This window comes from Doryrhamphus excisus, linkage group LG7, assembly GCF_037039965.1.
Source record: "Doryrhamphus excisus strain RoL-2023G ecotype Guam linkage group LG7, RoL_Dexc_Guam_v1.1, whole genome shotgun sequence".
Taxonomy (NCBI): Eukaryota; Metazoa; Chordata; class Actinopteri; order Syngnathiformes; family Syngnathidae; genus Doryrhamphus; species Doryrhamphus excisus.
In genome coordinates this window covers 20,436,320-20,460,662 of record NC_136363.1, presented here as the reverse complement: position 1 = coordinate 20,460,662, position 24,343 = coordinate 20,436,320, and the positions used below count along the sequence as shown (strand labels likewise).

At 46.1% G+C, this 24,343-nt stretch overlaps 1 protein-coding gene across 3 annotated transcripts; it reads right to left on the bottom strand.

Annotated features, from left to right (window-relative positions):
* Positions 1-173: 173 nt before the first annotated feature.
* rps6ka3b (ribosomal protein S6 kinase, polypeptide 3b) lies at positions 174-24,227 on the bottom strand. Of its 3 annotated transcripts, none has more exons than XM_058059428.2 (22): positions 23,765-24,227; positions 18,331-18,390; positions 8,605-8,721; positions 8,283-8,364; positions 8,128-8,208; positions 7,903-7,982; positions 7,715-7,821; positions 6,549-6,586; positions 6,325-6,467; positions 4,008-4,078; positions 3,735-3,823; positions 3,572-3,636; positions 3,396-3,498; positions 3,223-3,335; positions 3,029-3,154; positions 2,869-2,958; positions 2,637-2,795; positions 2,260-2,421; positions 2,113-2,189; positions 1,912-2,029; positions 1,716-1,856; positions 174-1,632 (listed from the first exon to the last, which is right to left on the bottom strand). In XM_058059428.2, exons 1-22 carry the CDS (start codon positions 23,825-23,827, stop codon positions 1,510-1,512), a joined length of 2,208 nt encoding a protein of 735 aa, XP_057915411.2. In that variant the 5' UTR covers positions 23,828-24,227; the 3' UTR covers positions 174-1,509. The 3 variants fall into 3 exon arrangements, with proteins under 3 accessions (XP_057915411.2, XP_078648522.1, XP_078648523.1); XM_078792396.1 differs by lacking the exon at positions 23,765-24,227 and adding an exon at positions 14,759-15,358; XM_078792397.1 differs by lacking the exon at positions 23,765-24,227 and adding an exon at positions 14,759-15,358 and having other exon boundaries at positions 3,029-3,151.
* Positions 24,228-24,343: the final 116 nt, after the last annotated feature.

The following is a 24,343-nucleotide window of genomic DNA, read 5'->3' as shown; positions in this document are numbered from 1 at the left end:
CAAAACATGCTTTATTGAAGAAAGTTAACAGACAAAGACAGAGCTCATGCTTGTCACTACACCTACACTGGGCGTCAATGTATTTACCGTAAGTTGAGCATCATTTATGTTTAATGTCTTATGTCAGTCAATACTACAGCAGTCAAAAGATGAATGAAAAGTCAACAAGGTCATCAGCTTATTATTATTTTTATTTTTTCATAGAAAGTCTCCCTGCAGGTAAAAAAAAAGAGGTGATGCAGCAGCAGGGCTGAGCACGTCTGACAGGTCACATCAACGAGGAAGAGGAGGAAGATGACAGAAGACAGTTGTAATTACATAAACAATATAATTTTTTTTTACATTCCTTGTTCCCAGAACTGTACGGCGACAGATGACCCATCCTGTCTCACACATTCATGACAACCTGCATTTGAAACACTGCCCCCTACTGGCTGGGAGAGCACGTGCGCCGGTTCAGGCATCGTAAGAATTGCACTGTCGAACATCCACCACAGGGGGCGCCAATGACACCAAATAATGAAATTTCATGAATCCGCAGCCTAGAACACAATTCATGAGTTTTCGGAACGGCACTTTGGTCCCACTCGGCCTTGCGTGGTTGTGCTCGTCATGTCGTCTTCTGCTGGACGAATGAAAACCTGAGATGTTTTTTTATTTGTAGCAGTAGCAACGTCAAGAGGAAGGAAATATCGTTATGGAAGCCTTATAATTGCAGCTAAAGTCTTATTTGGTGACCTCTACCTGTGTCTTTCACTTCGGGACCTGAAGGGTAGCGAAGTGGCACCTTTTTAGTCTAGTACTTCAAAGTCTACTGTATTTGTTCTTGCATAAATCACACGGAGGGCCAGGAGCTAAAGGGCTTAATAATATTGGGGAAATATCTCATTTGCATATGTATGACATCATGGTTGCATTCAGCATCATCATTTGTCAGCTCCACCCTCCAACCGTGTCACACCTGTCAATAAAATATGGAAACAGGACAAATTCCACGTCCACTCGGAAGATGGCGGCTGGCCAAGAACAGCAAAAGAAAAGTGGCGGCGTCACAGCTTAAAAAAAAACTTGAGTTGTTTCCTTTGAGATGAGACTTTCCCTTCTTGTGCACCTGCTATGTCTTGAGAGGAGTTGTGCGTCCACGTAACCATGACGACGGCGTTAAAAACATCCTTTAAATGCTTATGTTGGATTATTGTGTTCTATGATCATCATTTCCCAGTTTTATGTACACGCTTTATGCTCACTTCCTGTCCTGATTGTCCAAAGCAAAAACCCGTCCGAGGCCCCGGCAAGAGTCCGATAAGGTGCGGGTGGGTGGTTGGAGAGGTGGGGGCGGTGGGTGTGCAGGAGGGCGGTTAGGAGGGCCCCTGTGCTCCTTTTTGGCATTAGCGGTTCCAAGATTCTCTCAGTAGTCTGTCCATCCGGACCGGACCGAGGTCAGAGTTGGTATTAAGTGGGGGGGAGGCGGGGGAGTGGTGGAGTGGGCGTGGTTAAAGGTTGCTGAGGTCACAGAGCGGTGGAGGTGATCTTCTTCACCCCTCTTCGCTGGGCCAGAGTGGAGCAGCCCACCGGCTCCAGCACCGGTGGGACGTTCCTGTTGAGGGCCGAGTACGTGGCGGCCATCGCTCCCTGGAACGTCACAGCCAAATATACTTGGATTGATTTTTGGGAACGGGAAGGTCGGAAATAAAGATTCAAAACAGTGACATCACCTTAACGAGGTGCGGGGCGTCCTGTCTGTTGAGGGTGTATTTCGGCAGCTGGTCTCGGTGGGTCACCCACGGGTGGCGGAGGACCTGGCCCGCCGTCAGCCGCTGGTGGGGGTCCACGTGCAGCATCTTGGACACCAGGTCCTGAGGAGTCCACGTTGTCGGGTCACATAGTCAAACTAATCACCTGTCAACGCACCTTAGCTTCTGCAGACACAGAGTTCCAGTATCCTCCCGTGAGTGAGAACTTCCCGCTGCCGATTCGAGCCAAAATATCCTCAGGTGTGTCCTCAGGACCGTTGGCGAACGGCGTGAAGCTGGAAAATGATAACACGAAAGGACTGTTTTGCGCCTTTGCTAGGAAACGATCGATGATGTCACACAGGAAGTGTTCTCCTACCCTGTTAGCATGGTGTAAAGAAGAACTCCGAGACTCCAGATGTCGCAGGCCGCATCGTAACCCTGCTTCTTCAGAACCTGTCAGCCGAGCACACACGCATTGTGATCACCGACTTACCACGCACGGTTTCGAATCTAGACAAATCACCTCCGGAGCGACAAAGTTGGCGGTGTAACACGGCGTCATGAGTAAGCCGTTCTCCGCTCTCAGCTGCTTGGCGAAGCCGAAGTCGCAGATCCTGATGGACTCGGCGTTGCCGCTCTCGTCCACGTAGAGGATGTTGCTGGGCTTCAGGTCTCTGTGGACCACCTGCACAGTAGAGAGATCTCCCAAAAGTGAATACTAGACTCTAGAACTGTATCTACTTTAGAGTAGTCAGGGTATAGCTTGTATAGGAGCATATAGCATAGTCAACACAGCCATTATTACTGTGTTTTGCATGGTAGCTTCATGACCCAGGGGTGCACGAGTGCTGCCAGCACAGTTTATTTCTTGCTACTCGGATGGCAAGCACCCATACGTACCCCCTGCACGTGCAGGTACTCCACCGTCTTGGTGATGGTGAAGAGAACGGCGCTGGCTTCCCGCTCCGAGAAGAACTTCTGACGGAGGATTTTATCCAGGAGCTCTCCTCCTTTCATCAGCTCCGTCACCAGGAAGACGGAGCGTCCGTCGTCGTAGACCTGTGTCCAGATCGGAACTTAAAACATGGTGGAAAACTGCAAATTAATATATGTATTGTGATCTTTGACTCACGTCTTTGAGCGTGATGATGTTGGGATGCTGGCCGTATCTCAGAAGGATCTCCACCTCCTCAGTGGGGTCTCGCTTGGCTTTGTTGATGATCTGCAAATGAGGGGCATGGAGATGTTTAGAAGGCCCTCAGAGGTCAGTGGTCACACTGCCGTGTTCTAACCTTAACGGCGTAGTCCATGCCGGTTCCCTTGTGGACGCAGCGCTTGCAGATGGAGTACGAGCCCACGCCGATGTCCTCTTTCACTTCGTAGGTGTCGGAAAACTGCGACGTGCTTCTGTGGAGCTGCTGCAGGCACCGGTGCAAAGTGGTTATTGGATCGATCCACGAATCAGGCTCATTTAGTGCGTGTTTACCTTAACAATGGCATTGGGCATGGGTTGCGTTGTTTCCTCTTCTGTTATTGCCACAAAACTGAATCCTCTGAAGAGCTGATGGGCGTTGGCACTGGGCGGGACCCCCGGAGAATCTAACACACACACACGGGGCTGTTATTTCATCCAGGAGACTTGGCGGGGACAGGTTGTACCTCGGGGTGTTTTTGCAGTGAACTCTGGGTCGAAGTAGAACGTGTCGTCGGGGCGTCCCGCGGCAGGCTTAAAGGGCGGGTGTATCTCCCTGCGGAAGAGTTTCTGTGGGAGCGGCGCCAAAACATAAACATAAACATAAACGGCCACCACTCGGACAAAAAAGCATTAAACTGACATTCCAGTCGATGGTGCTGAAGAAGTGATGCCTCTTGATCTCCTCCACGCCGTCCGGGCCGGCTCCTGCAAAACATGAGCAGTTACCAGCAGAGGCCAGCAGGGGGCACGTGACTTTGTCGTTATCAATCCACTATTTGAGAAGCGCTGGAATAAAGGTTTACCTAATCTGTTGGACGGGTTGCGTTTAAAAAGATTCCTGAGGAGACTCTGGGCTTCGGAGCTTAAAAACTGCGGCATTCCCAGCTTGGCCCTGCGGACAGGAGAGACAGAAGCTTAAAAATCCGAAAATGATCCATCATACACTGCAGTTTAAAAGGAAAACTGCACTTTTATTTGGAGATTCGGCCATCATCTAGAGTACAATCCTTATGTGAGACATGAATACACATCCTTCTCTTGTTGCTGGCTTAATACATAACATTGCGTGGACTCACTTGAGGATCATGGTCATCGTCTCTTTACGGTCTTTGCCTTGAAACGGCAGCGTTCCCGTCAGCATCTCGAACTAAAAAAGGAGAAAAAAAAAAGTCAGAAAGTACACCAATTGAAGCTCTTAATACGCTGGATTCAGCAATTCAGGATTCACGACCTTGCATATTTGCCACTTTTTCTATGAAAAATAAGCAGAAAATGCATCTCATTCAATACTAGCTAAATAGCAGGGCTGCTGATGATTAACTTTTTTAAATCACATTAATCACAGGTTTCAAATTAATTCTTTATTCATTCATTTTCTATGCTTATTCACACTAGGGTTTCGGGGGTAGGCTGGAGCCTATCCCAGCGGACTTTGGGGCGAGAGGCGGTGTACAGCCTGGTGTGGCTTGAAAAAATTAACTTCATTAATTACCGCCGCTAATGTGTGTGGCTTGCGTTAATCGTGGTGAAAAAATTAACATAATTAATTACTGCCACTAATGCGTGTGTCTTGCGTTAATAGTGCTGAAAAATTAACTTAATTACCACCACTAATGCGTGTGGCTTGCGTTAATTGTGCTGAAAAAATTAACTTAATTAATTACCGCCGCTAATGTGTGTGGCTTGCATTAATCGTGCTAAAAAAATTAACGTAATTAATTACTGCTGCTAATGCGTGTGGCTTGCGTTAATTGTGCTGGAAAAATTAACGTAATTAATTACTGCTGCTAATGTGTGTGGCTTGCGTTAATTGTGCTGAAAAATGAACTTAATTAATTACCACCACTAATGCGTGTGGCTTGCGTTAATCATGCTGAAAAAATTAACGTAATTAATTACCACCACAAATGCGTGTGGCTTGCGTTAATCATGCTGAAAAAATTAACTTAATTAATTACCGCCACTAATGCATGTGACTTGCGTTAATCATGCTGAAATTAACATAATTAATTACTGCCACTAATACGTGTGACTTGCGTTAAAAGTGCTGAAAAATTAACTTAATTAATTACCACCACAAATGCGTGTGGCTTGCGTTAATCATGCTGAAAAAATTAACTTAATTAATTACCGCCACTAATGCATGTGACTTGCGTTAATCATGCTGAAATTAACATAATTAATTACTGCCACTAATACGTGTGACTTGCGTTAAAAGTGCTGAAAAATTAACTTAATTACCACCACTAATGCCTGTGGCTTGCGTTAATCATGCTGAAAAAATTAACGTAATTAATTACCACCACGAATGCGTGTGGCTTGCGTTAATCATGCTGAAAAAATTAACTTAATTAATTACCGCCACTAATGCATGTGACTTGCGTTAATCATGCTGAAATTAACATAATTAATTACTGCCACTAATACGTGTGACTTGCGTTAAAAGTGCTGAAAAATTAACTTAATTAATTACCACCACAAATGCGTGTGGCTTGCGTTAATCATGCTGAAAAAATTAACTTAATTAATTACCGCCACTAATGCATGTGACTTGCGTTAATCATGCTGAAATTAACATAATTAATTACTGCCACTAATACGTGTGACTTGCGTTAAAAGTGCTGAAAAATTAACTTAATTACCACCACTAATGCCTGTGGCTTGCGTTAATCATGCTGAAAAAATTAACGTAATTAATTACCACCACGAATGCGTGTGGCTTGCGTTAATCATGCTGAAAAAATTAACTTAATTAATTACCGCCACTAATGCATGTGACTTGCGTTAATCATGCTGAAATTAACATAATTAATTACTGCCACTAATACGTGTGACTTGCGTTAAAAGTGCTGAAAAATTAACTTAATTAATTACCACCACGAATGCGTGTGGCTTGCGTTAATCATGCTGAAAAAATTAACTTAATTAATTACCGCCACTAATGCATGTGACTTGCGTTAATCATGCTGAAATTAACATAATTAATTACTGCCACTAATACGTGTGACTTGCGTTAAAAGTGCTGAAAAATTAACTTAATTACCACCACTAATGCCTGTGGCTTGCGTTAATCATGCTGAAAAATTAACTTAATTAATTACCGCCGCTAATGCCTGTGGCTTGCGTTAATCATGCTGAAAAATTTACTTAATTAATTACCGCCACTAACGTGTGTGGCTTACGTTAATCGTGCTGAAAAAATTAACTTAATTAATTACTACCACTAATGCATATGGCTTGCGTTAATCGTGCTGAAAAAATTTACTTAATTAATTACTGCCGCTAATACGTTTGGCTTGCGTTAATCGTGCTGAAAAAATTAATTTAATTAATCACCGCGGCTAATACATTCCACTGTATTAAAAACACAACGTCTATGATTCGTCAGCTCACCATCAGGACGCCGTACGACCACCAGTCTGCGCTGTGTGTGTGTCCCCGCCGGTTGACCACCTCCGGCGCCATGTACTCCACCGTCCCACAGAAGGAGTACGCCTTGTTCTCGTGGTCGATGGACTCCTTGCTGAGGCCAAAGTCTGTAAGCGCACAAGGACGTTGGAGTGACACGTATCGCGGCGGCGTCTCTCAGGGAGCTACAGTGTCAAATGATGACACACCTGTCAACTTGATGTGTCCATCCTCGTCCAGCAGGATGCTGAAAGAATACAAATATTTAGTTGCAATGTTTTGTGGCTGTTTGTAACTGTTATTATTATTATTATTATTTAAGAGCCTTTTTTATTTAATTTGATAAAAGAACAACGTTGGGAGTTGTATCTCCATTTGACCACCAGGGGGCATTCCCATCTCAGTGAGTCACTTAGTCAGGCAGGTAACTGTATCCTGTTCTCTGCTTCAGCCAGACGGAAGAAAGAGAATAACACACTTCCTGTTGTCCGCCTTATGTCTCTGTCTCCGTTACATGTTCCATCTGCACGAGACTGTGGTGCGGCCGCGTTATTTTACTTTGCCTGATGTTCCACAACAAATTGCACATAGTAGCTTTCGTTGAGACCGTTTGGGGAACACTTGAGAGCAATGTAAAGCGATGATTGAGAGGACATCATTCTGTCAGTGTGAACAAGGAAGTGAGGGCGTGGTTGGGGACATGCAGGGACACGTTTGATTGGCTGGAGAGTTGAGAGTCCAGGTTGCAGGGAGTTGAGAGGTCGCACATAATTTGCGGGGTTTGGGACAATAAAAATAAAGAGTCTGCTTCAGTGGCGTCATTAGGCCTACTTTAGGGGGGCTTCACTAAATAAATAAATACTTAGATAATTAATAAATAATTTCTAAATAATTACTAAATAAATAAATAAATAATTAGCTATTTTTTGTATTGATTTTTTATTTTTTTTACAAACAAACTGTTTGACAAATTTCATATAACAAGGCAAAAGCAGGCTAATAAGCAAGCCAATAAGCAGGCTAATTCTAGCCGACTAGTAGTAGTAATATTCAGAAAAAGAATAATGATGATAGTAATAATAATAGGCTAATTAATAATATAATCATGATTATTATATAATTGATCACTGTCCACTGGACAGGATGTTTGCAGAGCTTGAGCAGCGGTTTAGATTGTGTGTACTTGTGTAAATTTAATGGTGGCCTACATCCCGGTTCTTGTTCGTTATTTGGATTTTTTTGAATGTCTACTACATTCATTCATATGTGCATCTCCAGGGGGGCTAAGCACCCCCCTCCCCCGGTCTTCAGAACCTAGTGACCCCCCCTAGTCTGCTTGATGGAGTTTTGTGCTTAAAATGGCGTGTGCGCCTACTTCTCAGGCTTCAGGTCCCTGTAAATGATGCCGAGGCCGTGAAGGTGATCAAGAGCCAGAGCGAGTTCCGCGAGGTAGAACTTCACGTCTTCTTCTGTGAACATCACCTGAAACACAATTATAATTGTAGATTCATTGATTAGATGAGAAAATAAATAAGAATGAATGCAATAAGTGTGTTATTGTACCTCTTTGGAAAGGCGTGTGAAAAGGTCACCCCCTCTCAGGAAGTCGAGGATCAAGTAGAGCTTGCCCTCCGTCTGAAACGCTGAGGAGGAAAGGTAAATACAGATAAAAAGACAGCCGGGGACCACTCCCTGTCGGGGAATCTAAAAGTGGAAAAATAACGGCCTGCGATTGGCCGCACCGTGGCGCCATGACTCATGGCTCGGGTGTGGGATTGGCTGACTCACCGTAGTGCAGTTTGACAATGAAGGGATGGTTGACCTCCACCAGGATGTCTCTCTCCATCTTTGTTCTGACCCTGTCACGCACTGAACACACAAACGGGATCGAATTCATTTTCAATTTCGGAGGAACCACATTGACGTCTTCCTGGTCTGTGTACCTTTCAAGGTAGCTTTTTTCAGGACTTTCATGGCGTACAGTTGTCCGGCGTCGGGACCCGTGATCTTCCTCACCAGGAACACCTACATTATACACACAGTCACTCTGTGGGGTTGTGTGTGTGTGTGTGTGTGTGTGTCGGTTGCTTGCATTGTGTTGGAGTGCATTAATGGAAAGCCAACGCGGACGGGAGGCTAATTGCTCATTCATAAACATGATGACACTCAGTGGGAGCGTGGAGTGCCCTTAGCCTGCCGTCTCCGTGGCAACCGGCTCTCAAACATTGGCACCGATTTCAACTTAAGTGACACACACACACACACCTTCCCAAAGGACCCTTGTCCGAGGACTTTGCGCAGCTCGAATTGGCGAGGGTCTGCCTTCTCGCATCCTTCCTTCACGTGGTGAGTGATGCTGATCTCCTTGATGGGAACGTCATCCTGTAACACACACACACACACACATTGTTATTGTTTGTGGAGTGCTAACACATAACAGGTCAGGTTCTCAAGCTGCTGCTTCTGGTGACTCAATGATGATGAGCTGTCTGATGGGAGAGAATTGGATTTAGAAGGACCAGGTCACATGACCATGTTTGCATAGCTTTTATTTAGCAGGAAAAGCAATAGGTTGCGTTTGGAAACTTTGCATAGGGGTTGTGCATGAGGAAATTAAAGTCTGCTTGCATTGGGGACGCTTGGCCCAAAAGATCATCACCTACAGGATTGGAGTGGAACTTCTAACTATTAGAAGGAAGTGGGATTGTTTAGGATGCTTTGGCCTTGGCAGAGGTCTTGTGTTTGTTGGTGAAAGAATTCCGGGACAACAAGAGAAACCACAGAGCGACGCCATTCGCTGACGACAAGTCGAACAAGCTTCCTCGGCATTTGTCATGTGCATATTGGGAGATAACAACACACACACACACATGGTTGTCATGGAGCCACCCCCGATACCTGCAGTGACTAACGATGCCGTTCATCCTTCAAACCGGAAGAAAACAAATCCTAATCTCCCATCATCCCTTCCTCGTCCTCCATCATCGCTCTGTACCTGGACATCCCAGGTGGACGACCTGCAGGCTCCCAGTGCATGATGGATCCTGCAGTCCGGAGTGCGTCCCAGGCTGGGCGGCGACAACATGTTGTGCTGCGCGTCAGGATGGAGCACCGCCGGCTTCTGATCATTCCTGACACTTCTTCTTCTCTCGCTTTCTCTTTTTCTCTCTCTCGCTCACTCTACATTACTCAGACGCATCTTCACCTCCCTCCTTTCCCGCGTTCCCGCCTCCCACTTCTGTCTTTAGTTCAACACTCCGCAACAAGCGCTTGCTGCTATTCGGTGTGGGGCCTTTTAGGGAAGTGAAATATGGGGAATGACATTCAGCAGCAGAATTCCAGAATGGAATGGTAGATGCCAATAAGTAATAATGACGACATAAACACAGACATAGACATTAACGCTGAATAGATAACAATAAAAACACTAAGGTACTTTAGGAATGTTGCCATTTCATATGAACACGCGTGTGTGTGTGTGTGAGTCAGATCACAGATGGCGGATCAGAGCCGGAGCGACAGGATGCTCATGTCACACCTCTTAATCACGGGATTAAAAGTGCAAAGCCAGCACATGCGCTCTGAACACACACACACACACACACACACACACACACAGTCACATAAACACAAAATAGGAACACAAAGGAAGACGTGCACACTCGTACATGTCACCTTCCTCTCAAACCTGTAGCTGCTCTTAATATTGTCTCGTGGTGACCCACTTAACAAACACGCACACACACACACACACACACAGCAATTAGTGGATGTAAATGACAAATGTGGCGCCCCCTATCTTTTGTGGTGGACCAAAAAAAAAACGGGAAAACGGGCACTTCAGCTTGTTTCACAATCGCTTTGCCGATTTTTTGATTGGTGGTCCACGCTGTCACTCTGTCAACGCTTGGACTTGCACACCGGTGTTTTTGCTGGCTAGCCTGAGCCCACTTTGCCTATGTAAGTTGCTAGTTGGGCTTCAATTAACAATTATTTTCATCGTTGATTAATCTAAAATTTTGTTTTGATTCGTCAAATAATCGACTGGGCCAAGACAAACCAAATCAAATAAATATTTACATTTGAGATGCTGATTCAGATGATATGTAAATTAAAAAAAAACAAAAACTGAATATCAAAATAATTGTCGATTAATTGCATGATTAATTAATCACTGAACCCTTTAATAATAATCTTTTTCAATCACCCTGTACATGACATGCAAGCAGACAACTCACGGTCCAGCTGCGGGGTGCTGATCCCAAACAGCCAAACATTCCCCCCCTTCTCATGGCGGACATGCGGAACGCCGTCCCGTGGTTGCCGTCCGCTCTGGGGGGCAGCAGGAAGTGACGGAGCGCTTTCAGCCGCCCCCTCAGCGCCCGCAGGAGGCCGTCGAGGTGGCACAGGCAGGCCGGCTTGGTGTCGGCCGTCATGTCCAAATGCAGCGCGAGGCAGGAGTGCGACGTGTTGTTTGTGGCGACGCTGTAACAGTGAATGACTGGAGTGCGAGGGGATACCCACAGTAAGAGGAGCTGTGTCTGCGAGAGAGGAGGGGAGGAGGGGGAGGGTGGGATTCCCCACACTGACCCCACTCCCCTTATTTCCTGACCCACAGCTGTAACCTTCCATACAGAGTTTCCATCAGGTGTTCTGGAGATCCCCCCCCACCCGACCCAACACACACACTAACCAATGACAGCAAACCACGACCACAAGAACCCCCCCATCCTACCGAGTACACAACCTTTACTGACAGCTTCACTGTTCTCAATGAAACTACCACAACATTTGTGTGTCCAAATTCCCCCGCCTATCAAACACACACACACACACACACACACACACAACTTTGCACAATGCAAGCGCGGCATCGGCGGCAGGTTTGACATTTCTTAGGTTACCTCCACCTGTTGTCGCCCTCCATGTGTGAGGACACATTTCCAGTCACGCCGTGGAGGGGAGATGCAAAGTGGACTAAGGCAAAGGGGTAACTGCACTCAGGTGGCAAATAAGTCATTTACTGCACTCTATGTCTGATTTCCATTGGTACCAAGGGCAGCCAAGGTCAAATAAACACTGTACACACTGTATATCAGATATCTTAGATCATTAAAACATTTAAAAAGGAACCTTTTTACGCAAACATGTCTTTTTAATTATATTTTACTAGTTACATATGTTATGATTGTGTTATGATTATTACTAAATGATCACAGTTTTGTCGTAGACTATCGTCTATTAGTGACATTGAGTATTTTGCAACATTACCTTACAACATGATAAAGTTCTCCTCCCGTTAAGTGTGGAAGTGGTACATTTTTGGGCTTCTTAAGTTTAGAAGAAGACCTCACAGCTAGGAGACCGGGGTTCAATTCCACCCTCGGCCATCTCTGTGTGGAGTTTGCATGTTTTCCCCGTGCATGCGTGGGTTTTCTGAGTGTCCTGGTACTCCGTTTTACTCCCACATTCCAAAAACATGCTAGGTTAATCGGCGACTCCAAATTGTCCATAGGTATGAATGTGAGTGTGAATGGTTGTTTGTCTATATGTGCCCTGTGATTGGCTGGCGACCGGTCCAGGGTGTACCCCGGAGACAGCTGGGATAGGCTCCAGCACCCCCCGCGACCCTCGAGAGGAAAAGCGGTAGAAAATGAATGAATGAATGAAAGTTTAGAAGAAATATATTTGAGGCTAACATACATGTTGCGCAATGTGTGCTGAACAATGAATAAAAAGGAGTTTAAAGGTGACTGTAGGGGTGCTGTTTCATGTCTACAGGGCTCTAAACGGTCTAAATTCCAACATCAAAAGGATTCATTTTTGGACTTCCAATACACGATTGCGGACCGCTGAGACAATATTTATAATATGTGAGCTTTGACACTGACATTGCTAGAAATGTCTCCTTGACACAGAGAGCAAATACACCAACTTACAAGTCAATGTCATCAAAGTGTGTGTGTGTGTGTGTGTTCTGCATAGCATCACAGATTGAGCGGTCCGGGATTCCATTCCACACAATCTGCAACCTCTAATCCTGTTACGCAATCAAATTAACAGGCTGGATGGCCACAGTGCACTCGCTCACACACACACACACACACACACACACACACACGTTTGGGATTTGTCAGGTTAGAGTGCATTTCCGCTCGCTTGAAGCTTGTGGCTTAAATAACATGCTCGCAAATGCACACACACACACACACACACACACACATACACCTGTCAAGATGAGAGAGTGGGCTCAGCACTATAAACACTTTTTACGGAAATATTACAAGGGACACGGTGCTACTGTGCACAACACAGCGCCACCTACTGCATCAGCACAACAACAACAACAAACGGACCACATGCTGAAGAAATGATGACAAGAGAGTGGGTGAGAAAGTGAAAGACCGGACCAATGAGACACAGACAGAGAGAGAGAGAGAGGATGAGCGCATGAAACATTGATGAGGAGGAGCAGTCAGGCCGTCATCATTTATTCAGGAGGTGGCGAAGACCACACACTCCATCACTGCGACGCGCGCACGTGGATGCTGCCGTGAATGTGGTGCCAAAATGATTCTATAATTATGTAGAGCGGATTTTGGGGTCGGGTGGAACAGCGTCGCTGTGAGCACGTCCTCGAATGTGGATCACATTTTGGGGCGATCCATTTTTTTGAGAGAAGTGGTGTGAAAAACGGACATGATTCCGGTTCTGACCCGCCTCATGTATACAAACACCAATTCAGGCTTTGCTACACATCTTAAAATCCGATCTTCTGCAAACTATGTGTCAGTCAGCAACTGATGCTAGGTTAACCTAGCATGATTGTGGCTGTTAAAATGTGACTGTAATCCTCAAATTTATTTTGTCTAAACTTAAACATGGACAAAGTAAGAAACCACTTCCACACGCCACAAGAGGAGAGCCTTGTTTTCACTCTGCATCCATGGCTGTCTATATCGAGTGCAAGGTAGGGTTGGGTAATGCAATAAGCATCAATGTGTCGTCCAGGTGACATCACTGATGCTACATTTTACTAGCATTTTGATATATTTCAACTAATAATATACCATTCATTCATTCATTTTCTACCGCTTTTTCCTCGCGGGGGTGCTGGAGCCTATCCCAGCTGTCTTGGGGCAAGAGGTGGTCAGCGAATCACAGGGCACATATAGACAAACAACCATTCACACTCACATTCATACCTATGGACAATTTGGAGTCGCTAATTAACCTAGCATGTTTTTTGGCATGTGAGAGGAAACCGGAGTACCCGGGGAGAACATGCAAACTCCACACAGAGATGGTCGAGGGTGGAATTGAACTTGGGTCTCCTAGCTGTGAGGTCTGCACGCTAACCACTCGACCACCGTGCATTAATTCATTTCAAAAACAACAGTGTGACTGAATGATGAAATACTCTCTCTCTCCACTAGATGGCAGGAGGTACGGCATTGCAACATTTGAGGTCGGGAAACACCAGCATGCCAGACACAGACGGAACACTGTAGATCCTGATAAATTTCTTAGAAACATCCGAAGGAACAAAACAACATTTGTCACAATTTCTGCAATCGGATCATAATATCTGACTAACCGTGTTGAGAGTCATCCATCCCTCAAATAAAAAAAAAGTCGCTACACAAACTGACTCATCCTTTTCAAGCCAGACACAGCACATTTTCCGAGAACGTTCAGAGCAGCACGGAACGCTACGGAACCAGGAAAAAAAGAAAGGCCCCTCGATGTAAAAAGAAGAGGTCATAGGTGCAGTCAACACATCCATGTGTTAGCTGTGTAACCATAGCAACGTGGTCATAACACACGCTCACAAACACACACAGGAGAATGTGACAATGTGTTGGGACAGTGGAGACTTTCAAGTGCTCGTGCAACCACTCGTTCTCCCATAACTTCACTAAACACACACATATACACACATATACACACACACACATCGCTCATTAGTGGAATCAAAGCACTTCATCAGTTGCCAAGTGAGGCTCTCCAAGCCTCTTAATTATACAGAGTGCAGAAACGCAACATGTGAGAGAGCACGCCACGGCGAATGAGTGAATAAATAAATAAAGTCCACGATGATCACTTTCGTCACATTTGGACAAAACTAATCCCAGCGTGCCTTAATCATCTTTGAAGCAAATATTCGCACCCCTGCTGCTGTTTTTCATCAACAAAACTGGAGAAAGGTCTCAGCATGTCGCTAGTGCATGAGCACACAATCTTTGCACAAAAGGACGATGATCCACTCGGAGGGGGGACTTGTACAGAATCAATAAAATGGGCAGTGATGCCCGACAGGACGTCAAAGTGCCGCCAAATCCAACCCCCGCCCCCTTCTAGACCGCCCAAATATTCAACAACACACACACACACACACAATCCCCGGCAAAGACTGTACCTGAAAGCGGAGTCTCCTGGCGTGCAGTAAAAGCGTCTTCATTGCGCTGTCATGACGCCTGAACGCATCCAACTGATGAGAGAAGTGACAGCTGAGCAGAGACGAGGGCACACGCGCACGCGGGAAGGCCCCCCCTAGCCGCTCATCACGTCCCGTCATTGTCTCCCTGGCAACAACATCTGCGCAGGAAGCAAACATCTGTGCGCAAAAGCCGCCCCTGTCTCACACACATACACACGCTATGTGTAAATATAGATAAAGATACAATGCTACGATTTCCAACTGGTCTTTGAATGCACCATGAAACTTTCACAATACGATTTTTGACAGGAAATGATTAGGAAACTGCATGGAATTCCACAGGAGGGGGGGAGCGGGGGGTATAGATAAAAAAAGGGATTTCGGAGCGTCCATGTCAAATTCCAGTCTGACCTCATCAGTAATCGTACTACTAATCACGAATAAGCCATTGTTGCTTATATATGGTCAACTTCCTGTTGTGCAGACACCAAAGGGATTAGAGACATGCACGGTGTCCTGGTAAGACTTCGGCGCAGTAAAAGCACCAGTGTGTCGCCGTGCGCTGTGATTGGCGGCTTCCTGGAGAGATAGAGAGAGAGAGAGAGAGATAGAGAGAGAGAGAGAGAGAAAGCGGCGCTTTCAGGAAGAGCACTGACGGGTCGGGACAGATTACATCATCGCCCTGTGACCTCTCACAATGGCAGGACCCACAATGCACTGCTTTCAGCAACCCCTCCCTGCCCTGTCTGGCACCATGAACACACACACACACACACACACACATAGCCTATTATCAATCAATGCGATTATCAATAGCCACTCACACAAGAGTGGGCGGGGCCGGTGTTTCCTGTGGGGTTTACAACTCAAGAGCAAAGTTCCTCTACTCCGATGTCCTTCCCATCCCGGTCATGTCCCCATGTCCTCCCTCCAGAAGACAATATTGAATTTCCTGGTGTGGGTTCACTTCCTCATATAAACACACACACCTGACAAAGTTGTGTGCTGTTGTGTGTGTATGTGTGTGTGTGTGTGTGTGTTTAAAAAGGCACCAAAGTCAGTCCAGATGGCTGCACAAGATTAAACACCATCTGCCAAATCCCCCCCCCCCACCACCACCACCACCAACACACAGGAAGTTGTGACATGATGTATGGAATTAGAAAAACGAGCGGTTCAATAAGGAAAGGCGTTCTAATTTTAGCCCGTCTGATAGAGGCCTCGCTCGCTCTCTAAGGGAGTCATGAATAATGAATCTTTCCTTGGATAATTTGTCAGGAAGACCCCGGCTTGAAAGCGGGAAATGAGACTGGGCCTTTAGACCTAAGTACATCACGGTGTGTGTGGTGCGTTCAATGACGTGGACGAGTGTCCACAGAGCAGACAAGCAAGGGCTTGAAGGTCTTATATGATGCAAAAATAACTTTTTAATGATGTTTGACATGTCTTGCTCTCATTTTCCAAAATCCCGCAGGCTTCTCTACACATCATAAAATGCAGCCGAGGGCTGTTCTTGTAGTATTATGACATTATTCGCATAAAATTAGGACTAATATTCCAAAGATGTTGCTTGTTTTTCATATTACGACTTAAAAAACAGTGTTTTTAATATTTTAACTTCATGTTATTGGAGTGTTGTCATTTTTCCTAAATTTTTTCCTAATATTTCATTATTCCCAAGAAATGATCAACTATTGTCGCCAAATATTTTGATTTCATTCATTCATTCATTCTACCGCTTATCCTCATGAGGCGGGGTACACCCTGGACTGGTCGCCAGCCAATCACAGGGCACATACAGACAAACAACCATTCACACTCACATTCATACCTATGGACAATTTGGAGTCGCTAATTAACCTAGCATGTTTTTGGAATGTGGGAAGAAACCGGAGTACTCGGAGAAAACCCAATCATGCACGGGGGAGAACATGCAAACTCCACACAGAGATGGTGGAATCGAACTCGGGTTTCCTAGCTGCGAGGCCTACACGCTAACCACTCATCGACCGTGCAGCCAATTTTTATTTAATTAAGATTTTTTTGTCAGTCTTGTGGTTAAATTATATTTTTAGAATGTGCTTTGGGCCAATAAAAAAACAGCCATGGGTACTGAATGGCCCTCGGGCCGCACTTAGGACACCATTGCTCAAAATCAAGACAAAATTTTGCACAACACACTTCCAATACACTATTGCGGCACCACTGACTCTTATTATTATTATTATTATTATTTTGAATACTATAATATGGCACCGGGCGGCACGGCGGTCTAGTGGTTAGCGCGCAGACCTCACAGCTAGGAAACAAGGGTTCAATTCCACCCTTGGGCATCTCTGTGTGGAGTTTGCATGTTCTCCCCGTGCATGCGTGGGTTTTCTCCGGGTACTCCGGTTTCCTCTCACATTCCAAAAACATGCTAGGTTAATTAGCGACTCCAAATTGTCCATAGGTATGAATGTGATTGTGAATGGTTGTTTGTCTATATGTGCCCTGTGATTGGCTGGCGACCAGTCCAGGGTGTACCCCGCCTCTCGCCCAAAGACAGCTGGGATAGGCTCCAGCACCCCCGCGACCCTCGTGAGGAAAAAGCGGTAGAAAATGAATGAATGAATAATATGGCACCTTTAAAAGGAGTTTAGAAGGGGTCAGAACCTGGCAGGAACATTTAATGTCTTTTATGTGACGTCGTGCTGCATAACTAGATCACACACACACACACACACACACACCTTGGCAGCCGTACATTACAGCATATGGCAGTCAGTCCCTTAAGAGAGCAGCGATGTTTCTAATGTTGTCGGGGAACCATTTTCTGTCTCCTGGGGGCATCACTGTGTGTGTGTGTGTGTGTGTGTGTGTGTGTGTGTGTGCATGCTAGAGAGAGTTAGGACTCGTGTGCATGTGCTGAAAAAAATATTCAAATTGACGATTGGACACGTGGGGTCAGAATTTCAGGTCACGGGTTGCCTCTTTATCTCAGTTTAACCTTGCTAAACACACACACACACACACTTATACAGGACCATTTGCACATAGCCTCTTACATTTGGGTGGAGTGTGTGTGTGTGTGTGTGTGTGTGTGTGTGTGTGTGTGTGTGTGGAGGACTCTGGAGAGCAAAGTAATGACTACTCAGCTCTTCTCAGACAGACGATCCATAAGCCATCTCCTCTGCATTTAAAAATCGATGCCTCCAGCTGCCGCCAACAACCACACACACACATGCATGCATGTGCGCACACACACACACACACACACACACTGCAACTAGAAATAACCTTTTTTTGGTGCACTCAAGCAGACACAGACTTGAGGTGCTACATCCGTCAACATATCCTCCTGCATATCAAAACGACGCCATGAGCTGATGATAATAACGTTCTGAGGGCTTGTTTATGTTTTGGGATGAGTCACGGCGTTGATCGTCAGCTGCAGTGAGCTTCGCTCTCACAACGCCAATTATCCCGCCGAGGAGTGGGCGTCAGCCTCCCGGTTGGCGTCAATCAAGTCTCACACACATGCAAACACACAAAGCACCGGGGGAACTTACAGCGCAGGGCGGCATGGCGTCGTCTTCACCCACCGAGTCCTCCAGGTCGTTGTGTGCATCCTGTCGACACAGAGAGGTCAAAGGTTAACATGGCGGGTGCACGTCTTTGTTGGTTGTCACAGGAAATAGGAAATGTTTCATTTGTGCATTGGGAGATCCCATTTTTTCAACAAAAGTGACTTGCTTTCATTTTCACTTTCCTTTTCATTAACACCTGCTGCAACCCCGGTGGAGAGTCAGACCTCCCCGAGGCTCCACACGGCAGCGGTGTGAGATTTGTCCGCAGGGACACCTATGTGGTGTCACCGCCACGCAAAGCGACGATGAAGAAGAAGGACAGACAGGAAGTAGCGTTACATAAGGCAGCTTAGCGAGCCCAACGCCTTCCTTGCTGGAACAGCAGCTGCGATTGCGACATCGATAGCACTCCTACTACTAGCAAACTACTACTTGTTAAAACCACGCAGGCATTTGGAAATATGTCATGCAGTGCAGTTTCTGCTCCGTAACATCACAGTATAAGTAACCTGTGGCTACCTCGGGCCGGCAGCACTCGTGCAGCCCCAGACCACGACTCTACCACTACAATGTTGCTACTCGTTTGTGTCGCCAGCTATATAAACAATAATGACTGCATGTTGCCATGTTTTCTACACTCAATGGACCGCATCTCCCTGGTTTGGGCAGCACTCATGCAACCTCAGACCATGATGCACCGACCACCATGCTTGACTCTAGGCAATACATTAACTCGCTACTCACTTCTGGTGCCAGCTATTTAAACAATAACGACTGTGTGTTGCCATGTTTTCTACACTCAATGGACCGTATCTCCCCAGTTTGGGCAGCACTCATGCAACCCCAGACCATGACGTTAAGACGCAATACACAAACTTGCTACTCACTTCTGGTGCCAGCTATTTAAACAATAACGACTGTGTGTTGCCATGTTTTCTACACTAATTGGACCGCATCTTCCTGGTTTGGGCAGCACTCATGCAACCTCAGACCGTGACGCTACGACCACCATGCTTCACTCTAGGCAATACACGAACTCGCTACTCACTTCTGGTGCCAGCTATTTAAACAATAACGACTGTGTGTTGTCATGTTTTCTACACTCAATGGACCGTATCTCCCCAGTTTGGGCAGCACTCATGCAACCCCAGACCATGACGTTAAGACGCAATACACAAACTTGCTACACACGTCTGGTGCCAGCTATTTAAACAATAACGACTGTGTGTTGCCATGTTTTCTACACTCAATGGACCGCATCTCCCTGGTTTGGGCAGCACTCATGCAACCCCAGACCGTGACGTTAAGACGCAATACACAAACTTGCTACTCACTTCTGGTGCCAGCTATTTAAACAATAACGACTGTGTGTTGCCATGTTTTCTACACTCAATGGACCGCATCTCCCTGGTTTGGGCAGCACTCATGCAACCTCAAACCATGACACTACGACCACCATGCTTGACTCGAGGCAATACACAAACCCGCTACTCACTTCTGGTGCCAGCTATTTAAACAATAACGACTGTGTGTTGCCATGTTTTCTACACTCAATGGACCGCATCTCCCTGGTTTGGGCAGCACTCATGCAACCCCAGACCATGACGTTTAGACGCAATACACAAACTTGCTACTCACTTCTGGTGCCAGCTATTTAAACAATAACGACTGTGTGTTGCCATGTTTTCTACACTCAATGGACCGCATCTCCCTGGTTTGGGCAGCACTCATGCAACCCCAGACCATGACGTTAAGACGCAATACACAAACTTGCTACTCACTTCTGGTGCCAGCTATTTAAACAATAACGACTGTGTGTTGCCATGTTTTCTACACTCAATGGACCGTATCTCCCTGGTTTGGGCAGCACTCATGCAACCTCAAACCATGACACTACGACCACCATGCTTGACTCGAGGCAATACACGAACCCGCTACTCACTTCTGGTGCCAGCTATTTAAACAATAACGACTGTGTGTTGCCATGTTTTCTACACTCAATGGACCGTATCTCCCTGGTTTGGGCAGCACTCATGCAACCTCAGACCATGACGTTAAGATGCAATACACAAACTTGCTACTCACTTCTGGTGCCAGCTATTTAAACAATAACGACTGTGTGTTGCCATGTTTTCTACACTCAATGGACCGTATCTCCCTGGTTTGGGCAGCACTCATGCAACCTCAAACCATGACACTACGACCACCATGCTTGACTCGAGGCAATACACGAACCCGCTACTCACTTCTGGTGCCAGCTATTTAAACAATAACGACTGTGTGTTGCCATGTTTTCTACACTCAATGGACCGTATCTCCCTGGTTTGGGCAGCACTCATGCAACCTCAGACCATGACGTTAAGACGCAATACACAAACTTGCTACACACGTCTGGTGCCAGCTATTTAAACAATAACGACTGTGTGTTGCCATGTTTTCTACACTCAATGGACCGCATCTCCCTGGTTTGGGCAGCACTCATGCAACCCCAGACCGTGACGTTAAGACGCAATACACAAACTTGCTACTCACTTCTGGTGCCAGCTATTTAAACAATAACGACTGTGTGTTGCCATGTTTTCTACTCTCAATGGACCGCATCTCCCTGGTGTGGGCAGCACTCGTGCAACCCCAGACCATGACGTTAAGACGCAATACACAAACTTGCTACACACGTCTGGTGCCAGCTATTTAAACAATAACGACTGTGTGTTGCCATGTTTTCTACACTCAATGGACCGCATCTCCCTGGTTTGGGCAGCACTCATGCAACCTCAAACCATGACACTACGACCACCATGCTTGACTCGAGGCAATACACGAACCCGCTACTCACTTCTGGTGCCAGCTATTTAAACAATAACGACTGTGTGTTGCCATGTTTTCTACACTCAATGGACCGCATCTCCCTGGTTTGGGCAGCACTCATGCAACCCCAGACCATGACGTTAAGACGCAATACACAAACTTGCTACTCACTTCTGGTGCCAGCTATTTAAACAATAACGACTGTGTGTTGCCATGTTTTCTACACTCAATGGACCGCATCTCCCTGGTGTGGGCAGCACTCGTGCAACCCCAGACCATGACGTTAAGATGCAATACACAAACTTGCTACTCACTTCTGGTGCCCGCTATTTAAACAATAACGACTGTGTGTTGCCATGTTTTCTACACTCAATGGACCGTATCTCCCTGGTTTGGGCAGCACTCATGCAACCTCAGATCATGACGTTAAGATGCAATACACAAACTTGCTACTCACTTCTGGTGCCAGCTATTTAAACAATAACGACTGTGTGTTGCCATGTTTTCTACACTCAATGGACCGTATCTCCCTGGTTTGGGCAGCACTCATGCAACCTCAGACCATGACGTTAAGATGCAATACACAAACTTGCTACTCACTTCTGGTGCCAGCTATTTAAACAATAACGACTGTGTGTTGCCATGTTTTCTACACTCAATGAACCGCATCTCCCCGGTTTGAGCAGCACTCATACAACCATACATGGATGGATGGGCTGTGTGTGACTCATGCTCTACACTGACTACTCTAAATTCTATCCACTTCTTTGGTGTTGTCCCTCTCATGAAATATGACATATATGTGTGTGGGAGATTGGTGAGCAACTGATGACGTGTGTCGAACCCCCACCCCTGCTATTTTTTGCACCGGTGACTACAGCAACATGCTGCAACAGGGTGCAAAATTCCAAGGATGAGAACGTGTTTGATGCCGAGCTTCAGCAACGTATACAAAACACATATTGAGAACACTACACGACTATAAAAGGTGCAATCTATTCGTAATAATGCCAACTTCTGTCTGTCTGGTAGTACACACAAAGTACACAGTCACGCGTACAAAGCCAGTACAAGACAAAACAAGCGAACAATCAGGTGTAACCACAAAGCATTCCTGCAGCAACATTCCCACCCAGAAACAGGATGTAAACTCTTTCACCGTGCTCGCTGACTGATCTTCATTCCTCGCCACTCTCCCCTATTGTGACATCCACCGTCACACACACACACATACACAAACACACACTTTTACAGGTGTAACACTGGACACGGAAAGGTGACATTTGTCGCCGGTGTGGGAAAAGTGGTGAACAGGTAAGAGCTTGTCGGAACGCCACAATCGGATTGGCTGACTCATTACATTTTCTTTGTAGCTGCAGCCACTGGTGAATCAGGGTGGATTATTCGCGGCCTGATGAGTTCGTACACGCTCACGCCGCTCCGGTGACACCGCACGCAGGAAGTGGTCACGCACACTCCGCACACAGGAAATAGACTTATGCAAGAAGCGCCTTCCTGAATCATGTGGACGAACGCCTCCTAGATTAAGATTCTAAAACTTCAAGAACTGGAACACACACACACACACCAGATATGTCTTACTCACTTTCTGGAGCAATCCCACACTTTTCTACAACTGCGTATTCGTGTTTTGCATAACACCGCAAAAAACACTAAGAATAGAATAAAAAAAACACGAGATCCGAGACCTTAAAAAGAGAAATGACGTGCTGCTTTCACTGACAGTAAACCCCCATTGATGTCATTCTGCACCGAGACTCACTTCAAATGTGTGTCGGCCTATTTATACATTTACACTCCTAGTACTAGTGTATGGAATAAGCTCTGTTTCTTCCTACTCCTTTTCGGACATGTCGAATTGTGCAAATGTAACTGTGTCAGAAAACAATAAACCATAACACACCATATTCATTCATTCATTTTCTACCGCTTTTCCCTCACGAGGGTCGCGGGGGTCTTCGAGCGAGAGGCGGGGTATACACCCTTGGACTGGTTTCCAGCCAATCACAGGGCACATATAGACAAACAACCATTCACACTCACATTCATACCTATGGACAATTTGGAGTCACCAATTAACCTAGCATGTTTTTGGAATGTGGGAGGAAACCGGAGTACCCAGAGAAAACCCACGCATGCACGGGGAGAACATGCAAACTCCACACAGAGATGCCCGAGGGTGGAATTGAACCTAGCGGTGAGGTCTGCACGCTAACCACTAGAACGCCGTGCCGCCGACACACCATATTGACACTGCAAATTGTTATTTCATGCTATTGCCTGGTATTTTATTTTTTTAATACTTTTATTCATTTCTGAATCAGTTGCTGTCTTAGTTAGAAAGGTGGAACACGGCCTGTGTGACACACCTTGAGGATCTTATGTAAACATAGTAGATAGGTATGAGTAGGCCTCTTTACGTTCTTGCAAACCACATTTATTTCTGGTCTAATACTGTACTTTTTGTTATGTTATTATTGCATTGTGGTTTAAAAAGTGCAGTGGTAACTTTGAGTTTTATTTTTTTGTAAACGTTCACTTTTTTTTGCAGTAGTAACTTTTTTGCGGAGGTGAACATTGCACTCACCTCTCCTGCGGTTCCCCCCAGCGGCATCTTCTGCCAGGGATCGGCCAGCTGAGCCAGCGGCATCTTGTTGTTGGACTCTGGCTGGACTTGTGCTCTTCCTCCCGGCTGTACAATTCCTCGCGTCTCGCCCGGGTACTCGCACTCCAGTCGCCGGTTAATCTCTTCCGGCCTCTTTGACAAATGTTCAGCTAGTTCCGCGTCTCTTCGCCGGCTGCTTGGCGGTGCTTGCTGGCTCCTGGTGCCGAGTGAACGCGAGCTATCTGCGGGTGTACTGTGGAGCCGAGTCCGCCCCTTGCTCCGGGCGGTCGAACATGAGAAAAGGCGATGAGGATGAGATTTTTTTTTCTTTCTTCCAGATGCTCAAGAGCCACATGCAACATTAGTCGATCGGTTGACGATCTGACGCCCCCTCTCTCTCTCTCGCTCCTGTCCTCCTCCCTCACTTCCGGGACTTCCCAATATGGCGGCCGGTGTCGGCTTACCTGTCGTGCTGCGTCACGCTGGCGGAAAACTAATTGGAAACTAAATGCAAATGACAACATCTTGTGCTTTTCCTCTCTAAAACTAACTGAGATGCCG

Bases quoted from the DNA above. Each gene is read 5' to 3' on its own strand.
- rps6ka3b (XM_078792396.1), bottom strand. From the start codon at position 14,956: ATGTTTGCTTCCTGCGCAGATGTTGTTGCCAGGGAGACAATGACGGGA. The intron at 6,468-6,548 runs GTGTGTCATCAT...GTGCGCTTACAG, and splicing joins TGGACACATCAAGTTGACAG to ACTTTGGCCTCAGCAAGGAG. The intron at 4,079-6,324 runs GTGAGCTGACGA...CTCCTTTTTTAG, and splicing joins GGTCGTACGGCGTCCTGATG to TTCGAGATGCTGACGGGAAC.